General features: G+C 40.8%; 1 protein-coding gene across 3 annotated transcripts in view; it reads right to left on the bottom strand.

The window, feature by feature from the left end:
- The window catches only part of CLTC (clathrin, heavy chain (Hc)), a 29106-nt gene that overhangs the window by 12680 nt on the left and 3152 nt on the right, over positions 1–13274 (bottom strand). Inside the window, exons 2-17 of one of the 3 annotated variants that reach the window (XM_009700794.1) lie at positions 12426–12646; positions 10500–10503; positions 10058–10326; positions 9555–9716; positions 8634–8747; positions 8138–8311; positions 7068–7265; positions 6197–6397; positions 5457–5609; positions 5025–5147; positions 4615–4752; positions 4326–4490; positions 4026–4206; positions 2772–2935; positions 958–1083; positions 240–382 (exon numbers count right to left, since the gene is read on the bottom strand). In XM_009700794.1, the coding sequence (XP_009699096.1) occupies positions 240–382; positions 958–1083; positions 2772–2935; positions 4026–4206; positions 4326–4490; positions 4615–4752; positions 5025–5147; positions 5457–5609; positions 6197–6397; positions 7068–7265; positions 8138–8311; positions 8634–8747; positions 9555–9716; positions 10058–10326; positions 10500–10503; positions 12426–12590 (2480 nt within the window). In that variant the 5' untranslated portion in view covers positions 12591–12646. Of the gene's footprint in view, positions 1–239; positions 383–957; positions 1084–2771; positions 2936–4025; positions 4207–4325; positions 4491–4614; positions 4753–5024; positions 5148–5456; positions 5610–6196; positions 6398–7067; positions 7266–8137; positions 8312–8633; positions 8748–9554; positions 9717–10057; positions 10327–10499; positions 10504–12425; positions 12647–13274 lie in introns of those variants that run through there. The other 2 variants (XM_009700795.1, XM_009700793.1) reach the window with 2 other exon arrangements.

Genomic DNA, 13274 nt, shown 5'->3' on the forward strand with positions numbered 1-13274 from the left:
TTCACTATTATAATGGTATAACTTTCTAGCACTATGAAGAACATCACATGCCAAAGACGCTCGTCATCTGAAGGCTGTTAATAGAGATCCCTACACATCAGCCAAGATGTAAAGCAGACTTTTGCCGCTTGCTCAGCCAATGGCAGCTTCTTGTCAGTACCAGCTTTAGCTATGTAATGGATAGGCAGTATAATTATTGTCAGTCTGCCAGTGTTAAGAGACTTGTAGAAGTTTGATACCTGTTTCTTTTCTCAACTTCTGCAACAAGCTCATCGGTTGAAAATTGACCTCTCACTACAAGGATAAGGTTCTTTATCACATCTTCAGAGCAATCCACATCAAGCAGTCCCCCAATAACAACAGGCAGACGGCTTGGATTCACCTAAACAGGATCATTTAAAGAAGTCAGTGTGTTGTCACACAGCACAGGCAGTCAATACTTATCCCTAGAAGCACACACGAAGGCTGCTTGTTAAGATCGGCTTCATCTTTCTGCCTTTACTCCCACCTTCCTGAGGTTCTGGACAGGCTTGAAAGTCAATTCTTCAGTCAACAGAGGATCCCACCACAGTTCAGTGGCTCACTAATGCTCAGTCCCCACAGGAATTGCTCCTGAGCAAGCCAATTTGTCCCTGCAGGAAGTATAAAGGAGAACTTCCCCATCCCCTAAAATGCCGAAAATTAAAATTACCCTAAGAACTCCAAAGTTATTCTACCAAGTCTTCCTCCTTCAAGAAGCACATTAGCAGGGGTTACTGCTCAGTTTGACTGAAGAATAAGAGATCTGACACACATAAGGGCTAACTTACCACAGGCTGCTAATAGGTACTTGAATGTCAGTCTCAAGTATGAGGTTGTTTGCAGAATACTTACAAACATAATGCCTATAGTTGCATATAATACTAGAAATATTGATCAGTTTGACTCATTAAAGCCAAGTGACAAATTGTAACTTACCTTCTGTACATAAATCTCAATATATTTTTGGAGATTATTTCTATACAAATACAGCACCAAGTCGTGGACAAAGTCAAAGCGATCACATACAATGATGAGTGGCAACTGGTCAGTAAGCTTAGCTTCCTATAAAGAGAAGAGCTTTAGTAATTTGGTTTTATTCTTGGGCTTAAGCAGACAAATGCAGTCACTTAAACTGTTAACGCAGCTGAATTTGGAAAGCCAAAATTCAACAGTCAACCAAATAATGACAGCTTATTGTTTGCAATGTGTAGCAAGTAGGAGTACTCGCACTCACTTTAGGGCCTACAGCAAGCAGCTTTCTGAAGTTTAACCCTGCTCCTTTGCATGGCAGGGTCTACAAAGTTTTACAACACAATACAACTATTACAGGTCTAAGCTATAAATAGCATTTTCAGTTGCTGCTGGTGTTTGGTGTGCAGGATTAGCACTCTGGGATTTCAAAAGGAGTTTAACCAAGACTAGATTAAGTTGTGGTTCATAATGTAAAACTTATATACAGAATTGACTTCAAGTGCCATGTGTCTTGTGATACCTTCTAACTATGGAAATAGAGAACAATAATAATCAAGCTAGTAGCAGTACTACTTAAATTGCTAATCAGATTAGTTATCTAAATGCATTCCAACTTTCAGCATAAGATTACAATGATTACAATACAGAAGCTTAGTCTATGTAGCAGACAGTATTCCGGATGCATATTTCGGATCATTTACTTCAAACATGCACATCCCAGAATATAATCCTACATATAAATTACACTTAAGGACTTTACACAGGGAGGCCTGTACTGGGAGATTTACCTGGTACATGTCCTGCACATTCCAGACATGGAACAGCACAAAAAACAATAGCTTTCATCAGGAATTTGACAGCTTGATAACATATCTTAGGTGGCTTGATCAATTTACATACCTTACACCTCGGTGACACCAGGTTATTTTTATAGAATTCTCATTTGAAGAGTTTTGCCATCTTCAGATATGATCAGCAAAATCTAAGACTATGCTATGTAACCGACAAACATGAAGGCAGGAAATGTTCCCAGATAAAGTTTTCCCCTCCCACATTTTCTCAGTTATTTCTAGCAGCGTTACATTTGTCAATAAGCTCAGCACTAACAGGCTACACTCTGAACTTTGAGCACACCATTTTTTTCCCCACTCTTCAGCAATGCTCTGAATCCCAGCAGTAACAGTCAGTTACTAGCATATATTTACACTGACTGCCATATCCTAGCAGAGCTGAACTGCGGTTCACCTGGCTGAAGTTTCAGTAAGTGCGTACGAGTAAGATAAATCAACCCTGAATGCTGAAAGCATCTATGGAATTAACTGACACTATTCATTTGTTGTTTCTGAAGTTGCTCAGTTGAAGCTGATTACACTGTAAATAAGCATGAAGTTATGAAGTCATTTGGCATTATGGCTGTTCTCAACCTTCAAATTACCCGTTTCCTACTTTATAGCAGACATCTGTAACAAGTTCTAGATGAGCTGGTGCTATTATTACAGGTTAACAGTAAGGTTAACCTGGCTTGAACTAAGAACAGTAAGCAACTGATCTGACAGATTCTCCATTTTTTTAGATACTGTTCCAAGCTCAGGCTCTATGAGGAGGTACTGCCAGCATGCTAGATATATCTGGTTTAAGAGGACAGATGGATCCTTCAGTGCAAAGGTTAAGACTCATCTGTATTTTCACAGAGCTGCCTCATTTCACTGGTGACATACATCATGTTTTATCAGAACCCCAAGCAGGCCAAGGATAGTCCAGTGCTACTCAAGTATTACCTTGAGGAAGTTTTTAACACGTTCTGGATCATAGCAGTTACTTTCCCTGCAGATTCTTTCCACTTCTTTAATTTGTCCTGTCTTGCATGCAGCTTGAATATACTTGAAGTGCACATCTGGATCCTGGCTGAAGTTTACAATAGAGCCCAGGAAATAAAACAAACCTCGAGGGAAACAGTCAACATGTTATTCTGCTAAAGCACTTGAGTTGGATCAGTATTAGCTTTTAAGCAAGCCTCCCAAGTTAAAATTACTTGAAAATTTGAATCTGACTACTGCAGAAGTTTACAAAGAACTGAAAAAAGAGATTCAAGCATTGTAATTGTTTTACAAAGACCCAGTCGTCCTAGCTGAGTCTGTTGTTCCCCCTCACGTATTAGAGAGTAGTGTGTTACATACAACTTTGATAAATACTGATGTATCATCATCAATTGCCATTGCTTCGTTAAAACATCCAGCATGTGCCTTCCATACACCCCCTAGATAGGAGGCAAGGAAGTGTGTAGAAAACCAAAACTAATTGTGCCCAAAAGCTACGATCATACCTTTCACTAAAACAAACACACAACTCAAAAGCTGCCTGCCACGACCCACAGCTAAAGTTCACTTAAAGCTGATGCCATATGATACTTGACTACCTTAGACAAGTGACTGCCAAGTCACTTAACCAAGGAATATTAATGTATTTTTTTGAAAAACACACACAGGCTGCTTGTGTGAGAAACCTGTCTACAACAACATGATCTTATTCCACTGACCATTCTCCAAATTCTAAGAGTCCAAGATTATGTTGTGTTCTCAGTCTTTACGGAGGTTTTCTTTAAAGCTTAGCAAGATGCTGTTCGGCCACACATCTGCAGAGATTTGACCACCCATGTACCACCATGCTGACCAGACTATACACAGCTAGTCTTGCTGAGAAGTACAAAAGCCCAAGGATTACACAAATTTAAGACGACTCTTTTGCACAGAGGAAAAAGGCCAGCAGCTTCTCCAGTTAACTTTTTAGGTTGTCTACAGCTCCATGCTTTTTTGGTAGCATTTCAGAAAACCGAAATATTCAACACTGAATGTTGTTGCCCTCCCTTAACAGGGGAATTTTAAGGTTTAGGTCAGGTTTCGAGACAGTTTTGAGGCCTAGGTACTTAAGTTCAATATGGCCTTCTAGATTTCAGCAGATAGACAGTCCTTTACACACACGTATGATGAGGTGAGCACTAGCTCCTTTTGCTGGAAGCAAGAGCACAAACTTACCTTCAAAGCTCTTGAAAGACTCAAACAGCTCAATAAGTGACTGTGTTGACAGCTGTTCATGGTATTTTGAAGCTACCTGGACACAGATCTGCAGGTTCTGACGGATGTTAGCAGACAACATAGCACGCAGACACTCCAGAGAGTCTTCTACTGATAAGGAACCAAAATAATTCACTAACCACTGCAAAGACATATAAGCCATTTTAGACCCAAGTAGAACACTCTACGCTCTGAAGTCAAATGTTGAAAGCATTTATTATAGCCTAGCCTTTGATCGATTCAGGATATTTGATCTCATACCTCAGGATTAAGAAGATGAGTGTGAACTACTGCACGCTTGATGTCATATAAGTCTGTGAAGTGTTCAAGTGCTCTCTGTAGCAATCCAGCTTTCTCACACAGCTGAGCTATGTGAGCCCGGTCATAATGAGTAAACATTTGGTTTCCCAGGATAGCATCTGCAACCTAGAAGGAATATTGAAAAGTTTCATTTAGTTCCTAAACACTATCACTAGCATTTGATATGGACCACAATGCAGTGGCTAGTCTAGCTACAGATAAGCCTGATCCAATAACTCTCAAAGCATACCTGAGGTGCATGCATGAGGTTCATCTCAAGTAAACGCGTTTGCAGAGGACCTTCTGAGGGACGATTATTCTTCAGTGCATCCAGCAAGAAGGCTGTACATTGCTGAATTAAATTATATTCCATAAAGACATCCACAATCTGCAAAAAAAAGATGTAGGCTTTTGATTAGAAACTGGTAGCATATTTAACCAAAGTAACATCAAGTGCAGTTTCCAAAGATAAAACTGTTTATTCTGGCGCTGCACTAAGCTGTCATTTACTGTCCTTAAAACTAGGCAAGAAACAGCATTGTCCCGATAAGGCAAATCCAAATTCATTGTTCAAAGTCTTTCTCTGATGGTAAGAGTATGGCTCTTCTTTATCAATTTAAGGCTTTGAAGTTAACATTTCACCGCAATAACATTATTTACCTGTGTTATGTCTGCAAGAGGCTCTTCATCTTGAACAAGCATTTGTGCAAACTGCTGTCCTTGATCAGGGCTGATTCTCATTACATTCCTCAGCAAAAAAATCCAGTCTGGAGTATACCCAACCTGAAGAGATAGTGACAAGCAGTAACTCAGCAAGAGCACACACTGTGTTAAACACAGAGCTCAGTAAAAGCTACTGTCAGTGGCTTAGACAACCCAGTCCAGATTTCTTCATTTGGAAGAGGCTACATAGGGAAGTATGAAAGGATACATGTATGAAGTCCAGCAGTAATTATTAACGTCAAACCCTTAGGCTAAAAGTATGTAGTACACAGGCACGCTGATTCTCCCCCAATTACTTTTAGCTACTTTGGAACATACATTAGTTATTCTTAAATACAAGACAGATAGAGCAATTTAATTTCCTCTCACCTTCTTAGCATACAAAACAATCTTCTGGACTTGTCCTGTTTCAGCAAAACACTGGATGACTTTATTTGGAACGTTGGCTCTCAGATAGACACTAAGTGCTAGCGTAGGATCTACGGATTTCACAAGGTCTCCCAGCTCCTCTGAGCACTCCAGCTGTTTAAAGATATAAATACAGTCAGGCCACCCTGACAGTGCCATGCTGAAATGCATTACTACCTTCTTCCTCATTTCTCTTCCTTTTGGACTTCTCAAAAAAAAAAATTAAAGCCCAGCTTGATAGCATTATCTGACTCAGCAGGGATCTAGTGAGCTCCATTCCTTTTGCTGTTCTGCGAGAGTCAGAAATGCATTTGTAGAGCTAAAAAGAATTTGGTGATACATTGTATCAGCATGTTTCTTCAGCTAATTACAGAACTAGCCACAGCTCAAAGCATACAAGTCAGTAGCCAAAGAAGCCTGAAATGGTTTCTGAAAGTAGAGCAGCAGCTCAGCAGCTTTCTGTACCAAGCTCACCCTGCTGTAATTTTAAGTAGAATGAGTGAAGCTCTTAAGAGTAGCTGATCAATTCTCTTGCAGTAACATAGGGCATAGTTACAGGTAGAGGGAATACCTATTGCTCAGCTGTTTGATCACACTAGCACATTGATGATTTGCCCAGTTGAGTTTTCCTGGGGAGAGGAGGGAGGTTGTCAAGCAGTTATATCTCTCCAGGGCTCTAAAGGTATCGGCCCCAAATTTACCTTATCTTCTTTTAACCATTTTTCCAAGAGCTGTTTGCGTCCCTGCTGAAGCACTGGTCTGCAGAGTTCCAGTGACTCGTACTTATTCAGCTGCCCTTGGTCAAGCAGAATGCCGAAGTATTGGAGTAAAGGAGAAGTCTGTCCCGGCTGAGCTGGAACACTCTGGAACCGGCGTATGGTGTCTGGAGTACGCAGGATTCCCTGCCAAAAATAGAGATGCACTTTAGTTTTCTGTTCTGCTATTGTGGCTTGGCAAGAGTTTCTCCAGAAAGCTGAAGTTCGAAATGCTTACTATGGCGACCTTATGTTTGGCCAGCTCAGAACAAGTCAGAAGCAGTATGGCCGAACATCAGCTCAGACGTTGCCTTTAGGATGTTTTAATGTGCAATAGTAGCCTATTAGACTTGTTTCAGCAGCAATGCTGATTTCAGTTCGGAGGACTGTCCTACAGAATTAAGACACCCTTGTCCTTGCAAGCAAGTCCCTCTCATCTGACTTCAGTTTTTTACTCTGTCCTTTTTATCCCATTTCCCGGCACAACCTCAGCTAGAGGCTGTCTTTTCATAGAGACTTTTTTAATCATTGGAGAAGTAAAGATAAGTACCAGAAACATCAAGCTTCATAGCCATTACTTCATCATTTATTCCTCTCCCCCTCTGTGGGCTTCCTATAAGCTTTAAGATCTTTGCGCATACAATGAGTATTCTCAGCACGTAACATTCCTGGGAAGAACCTGTACGCTAAGTACTACATTAGGACACGAGCAGTAACAAGATTCTGGTCTTGCCACTTCTGAAATTCGGCGAGCTTTCCTGAAGCGAAAAGCTTAAGACAGCAGAGTTCAATACTGTTCTGAATATCAGTCTATTACCTTTGGAGCATTAGCTGCCACTTTTGCTGCCTCTGAATAGTTCCCTTGTGCAAACAGTGCATTGAATTTTCTGGCGAAGAGCTCCTCAGCACCTGCCAGGTTGTTGCGGACAGCCATTCGTAAAGCTAGGTCAGGATTCTGCAGCACATTTGTGATATAGGGAATAATATTCTCTTCTTCCACACACACCGAGAGCACCTGAATAAATCATCAAGGAAAACTTCCAGTTAGTCGAAATGTAAGAAGTGAGTCAAGGGCTAAGCTAACCTCTAAAAGGAAAGCTATGGCATACATGGAAAGCTTTTTTAACCCTTGCTAACTGCAGAGTCTTGCCATTTTATTTAAGAAACAGACCTCCGGTTAGAAAGAACTTCTACCATCCAATCACTGCACCAAGGCAGATGATGTAACAGTCAGTTTAAACTGAGGTATTTACAGAGGTCAGAAATACAGGGATATAAGTACTATCTTTCTATAACCTGTACTCAGTGACTTAAGTAACAATTCTAGAGGATAAACTAGGAAGAGTCTTCTGCTCTGTATTACCCATACTCAACAAGCAACAGCATTTGAAATCAATTCAGTCTAAAGGCATAGCTGTACACTTAGTAGACTGGTTTAAATCGTATGGAGATACTGTGTATGGAGATACAATAGCAAATTTTCTTTGGGGCTCAAAACACTGTCAGACACCCGATGTTCTGAACAGAGTTCAAAGTTAATGTATTTAGGACTTCCATTAGCATGTGCTCTGTAAGTGGATACCACCTGCCCCGCAAAAAGAAAGGTATATTCTAATTCCATTCTCAACACTAGAACAGTGTTGAGATCCACTGACTGCCATTACAAAACCCTCAAAATTATGCAACCACAATCTAAGTTGTAGAAGAAACTAGAAGTCAGACAAGTTGCATTCCTGTTCAACTATCCAATACCACCATATTCCTCATTCTATTATTCTGTCTTGTTAACTTCTGGCAACTTTTAGACGTTGATATGAACGCTACAGAGTCTCATTAAGGCCCAGAGGGTCTAGCTAAACAAGTGGCTTCCAGGCCAAGCTTCCTTACTTGTCCCTTTCTGTTTACTCCAATAATTCCAGCTGTTGCTTCATGCTGTGCAGTAACAAATATCGTCTCTCCACTAATTCTGTTCATGTAGATACAGGTCCCAGTTTCCAGGTCATACAAGTGGATGTAGCCATATTTTGTTATGAGAAACACCACATCGTGCTTGTCACTGATCTGCAAAACAGGAATAATCAAATTTGGTATTGGATAAAACAAGTACATGCTTTTAAGAATCAGCAGATAGTTGTGCCATTTCAGGACAACAAGAAGTGCTGTTATAATTTTACTTAATACTTGAGTACTATCACAGTTGAATGATGTTTTAAGAGCTTGAAAGACAGTTAAGTACACATGGGTATTTCTTCCCTAAATAAGAACATGCTGTGCCTTTGAATGCTGCTTCAGTCTCCACCTTTAACACTACTGAAGCAGGAGAAATCACATCCACCAAGAGAAGCTACAGAGTTGTTCTTGTGCTCGTTTGCGGCTGTCGTACCTGCATGGCAACAGGAAAGTCATTTTGTGCTTCAGGAGGAAAGAAGACATCCACTGCTTTCTTTGGAAATGGCTGATTCCCGGTAGGCGGTGTGCCAACTTCAATGATATGCAACTGTGCAATAGATAAGATTAGTCTGTTACTTTTTGTATTTAATTTATGTAACAATAAGTTCAACAATGAAGATACAGCAATTCTTTTGCTGCTGAGCCTTAATTCCAAGCTTATGCAAAGATAAACTAAGTCAGTCTTCCTAAATATTTTCATTGGCTAAAGGTGTGGCATACTGTGTTCATGTACCATAGACAAGGGAAACAGTCAAGCATGATCTTTAGTTACCCCCAGCTATTTAGAAGTTTAAGGATTCAGTTTGATCACTTTATATGCACTCTTTCAACTTCGTTAACATTCTACAGAGAAGGTTCTGAAGATGTTTCTCTGAATCTAGCTTTGGTCTTACTTTTAGCTGTCACAAAGTAGCTCACATAATTCCAGTGTTAGAATTGGACTATTAGCCAGCCATGTAACACTAGAGTTTAAATTTTTTTTCGTCCACCAATTGGAAATAAGTTAAGCCTGACACTGGGGATCAACATCAAAGAAAGATTACAACAGCTTTTCCCTTAAGCTTAGCCTGTGAAGCTGAGAGTCACATGTTTCAAGCAGCTAATTAGGCTGGTCATGACATGCTACCTCACTTCATGGCTCGAAACACACTCCTGCTACATCAGGTAGTCCCTGCTGTGAAGCTCTGTATGCACCAGTTTTCGTATACATTAGATATATAGCATCCAGACTAACACATAGTCCTTCACTTTTTTCCCTAAAGGCAACTTTGTGTGTTAAACCACTTGTTTTCCTGGAAGCAGATAACCAGGGTGAGTCAGTAAAGATTACAGCATATTTAGAACCAAGTCTTACCTTACCCCCAGCTTGCCCTCTTACTGCAAAACAGAAGAGAGTTGATTCTTCAGCATTTCCTTCCATCTTGAACTGCGCGAAGCTAGCTGCATGTCCCTCAATTGGCTGTGACACTTTTCTATCTACAGAATATAGCTGCATTGCTCCCACAACACGATTTTGCTAGGCAAGACAGAACAAGAGTCAGGAATAACAGGTACTTGGCCAGTAATTTCATTTAAGTTAGTGTTGGTAAATACGTTGACGTACCAAGCTGAAGTACCATGCCATGCTTTCTCTTACAAAGGCATCGCTTAAGACTTTTAACCTTGTCCTAGTGTTTATACCATTACTGTAAGATTTTCAGTTACACTCAAGTTTGTTATCTGAAGATGAAGGCAAGCTTTTACATTCCCAACAATGTTTAAGGAAAGAAAACAAACATATCAGTCCTGCTCCTATAGAAGGAGGAAATGAGACAAGCTCCGGACCTTCCATGGCAGGCCTCCCTAGTGGTAACGTACCTGTGCAGATATGCCGGTTAGCAGTAGCCACTTCTGCTTAGCATCAGTACGGTAGTTGATGATCTGGCAGCCAGCAAGACTAGAATGGCGATCAAACATTTTCACAGGCTGGGACTCCCCCTCCATGCTCCAATGGTAGACTGCATTATCCGTTACAAGGGCAACAGTATTCAGAGAGATCCACTTCCAGAAGGTGACATCATCTGTCATTGTATGAGCCTTCATTTTGCTCTTCATTTCAATGTTGAATATTTGAAGTGTTTTCCCAGCTAGAAAACACAACGTTGTTAGCCAGGTTACAGCTTCCACTTGTTACTTCAAGCACTGATTAAAAGCAGAAGAGCTGCACTATGACATTAAACCCTTGTGGCTTCCTTCAAGAAAATGCTGTTATATACTGCCAGCATCTTCAGTGACCAGCTACTATTTTTAACCAGACCACACTCCTACAGCTAATTCTACCAATTTGCCACTACTGAGCAATCAAACAGATGTGGAAGCAACTTGGCAGGAGACAAGAGCTTCAGCTACACGAACAAGTTGTATGATACTTCACATACATCAAAACTAGGTTACAATAATGCTGAGTCTCTTGAAAGTTGAAGAGAGCTATGCCAGTGTCATTAAAAACTATGTCCACATCTGTTTTAAGTTTAAAAAAGCGCACAACGTTGAACAGTCAGCTTGGCAGAGGGCTTTCGTAATTCAAAGTCGTTAACCAAAACCCTTAGGCTGCACTAATGGGATACACAGCTACTGGCTGCAAACCAGGCTAACAGAAACTGTGCAAGGAAAGGAATCTAGTGGCCAACACAAGCTCTAGAAGGTAAAAGTTCTCCGAATTATACAGAATGGTGCACACATACATCCTGAACAAGCAGCTGCAGTCATTTCTACCAGTTTTTACAACACAGTGGCATATAATACATTATTTCTTCCTGTCGAGAAGATAAGGAAGGTTCTGACCAACTTCTACTAGTTTTAGGAGACAGCTATTTAAGCACACGCTAGTGTAGCCCAAGAGCAATATAAAAGATTACGTGAAACTAAGTGCAGGTCAGAATATCTGCTACAGTTACTAACTGTAACTCAGCTTGATAAAGTCACAGTGCCTATGGCCAAGTGCCTTCACTCACCAAGGATTAGTTTAGTTAGAAGCCACTACTAGCTTAGCAAATGAGGCAAGATGCAGAATCAGGAGTTTCTCCAGAGTTTGGAAAAGACTGTCTAACACAGTGTTACTAAGGCTACAGGCTAGCAGTTTGTTTCCATACCTAGTACAGCTGGAGCTTTAGAGTCAAGGGAAACGACATTTAGATAACAGGTATCCTACATGCTGTGCAGGGCATCTTAGGAGGCAAAATGTACACTTCAGTGTTTTAAAAAAGCTTAACATCAAGATCCCAATAGTTTAAGTACACCTCAAGTTCTTGAGTGGATTAATTTTCTGAATCTTAAGGATTCCCTTGCTTGGGATGGCATGAAAGCCTAAAATTCAGAGGCTTTAGCCACCACTGTTCAGCCATGTGCACCACAGATCTAAGCCATTATATTCTGCTTTTTATTTTCATAAGACACAACAGGAACTAGTACAGTCAACTGAAATAACTCACCATCTGCACACACAAGAAAGCATTAAAGTTGCAACAAAACAGTAGTACAGTATTAAAGTCAAACTTAGATGACATTGAATACATATAAATCCTTCCATTAGCAATACATGGCTTTCTAGAGTGACAGTATTTGAGGCTTCTTGGGGAAAGAGATCGACACTTCTGGAGACTACAAAGGAATGCTTGTTCTCTACCACCAGAGATACCAAGTTAGCTGACCTTGTGCTTTATTCACCACACAAGTCTTCCCTGCATAATTTTACTCTTCTTATCACGGACTGATAGAATAAATATGCACAAACTGGTGTGCTAGCCTCTTCCAGCAAGGCCAGACTAAGGCCTTCAGGAATATTTCCCCTCCTCCCCAGTCTTAGTTTTTCTCTCTGTAAAGAGGCTGATAGACCTTACACGCTTAGGAGATCAGGTCTCACTTCCCTCTAATATGATTCCAGATTTGAGACTCCAGAAGTATCTTAAAGCCTACACTTCCCTTCCAGCTCTCCCTGCTCAGAAGCTGCAAGCATTCTGACTGAAGTAAAAAACTCACCGTAATGATCAGGAAATAGCAGGAAGCCTCAGCTGAAGCTTACTGCCCAGCTACCTTCAGGGGAACTAAAATGCATTAAACTTGGTAAGGGATTAATTAAAATTGGGAAGGGATCCTCCTACATAAATCACCCCATGAGATTTAAGTAAGTCATAAACTAGTCTTAAAGAAATGTTTAATGTGGATGGAGAACTTTCTGTATCAGGACTTCCATACCTTTTAATGCAATGACTTTACTGGCAGGGTTCATGATAGCACTGTCAGCTGAAATTGGTCTTCGAATAGGGTTGCTGGGGTCATTCATGTCAATGATCACCACTTGAGCCTGTTCTCCTACTTTCTCTCTTATGCAGATGAATTTGTCAGACTCCATTGTCAGAGTGCTGAACCCAATGTTCGCTGGGTTGATGCCCAGATTTTGGAGCTGGAAGACAAAAAACGTTTAGCAATAAGTTACTACCTCAGTACGGCCACAAACAGCTTTTGTGAAAGTCGCAAGAGATACTAGGCTTCACATATCTTTTTGTGACAATACGACCATGCTACTCAAAAATGGCAAGGCACACAAATTCTTGCCCATCTTCAATTAAGCCCAGCAGGCTTCCTGCAGAAACTCTGCAGCGTCCAAGTGCTTGGTACCTTGTCTTCAAGGTCCATTTACAACTCACCATTTCGAGAACTCATCTTTTGAGCCCCTCATATGGTTTAAGGCACACTGAACCTGCCTGCTCCTGGTAGTTGCGCTAGAGTTGCAGCTTCAGTAGTCACTCTCACCAGCTTTGCTTCCAGAGCCCTAACTTATTCCTTTGAGCTTGGCAGCTATCACTATTTCAAGCTTAACATCACATGTGAGGTGTCTGAGCTTTATCTTTATCCTTGTAGAGTTAAAAAAAGCTACCTGTCTAGCAATTAGCCTAGTCCTGTCTAGCAGCAAGGCTGAATACCACCCAGGAGGCAGAGCTAACACATATGAGATGGACGCTACTGAAATCAGAAATAGCTCATCCACAGCCACACTTAACACACAAGATAGCAATAAACCATCTCCTTTCCTGCT

This window comes from Cariama cristata, unplaced genomic scaffold (assembly GCF_000690535.1).
Source record: "Cariama cristata isolate BGI_N322 unplaced genomic scaffold, ASM69053v1 scaffold15665, whole genome shotgun sequence".
Taxonomy (NCBI): domain Eukaryota; kingdom Metazoa; phylum Chordata; class Aves; order Cariamiformes; family Cariamidae; genus Cariama; species Cariama cristata.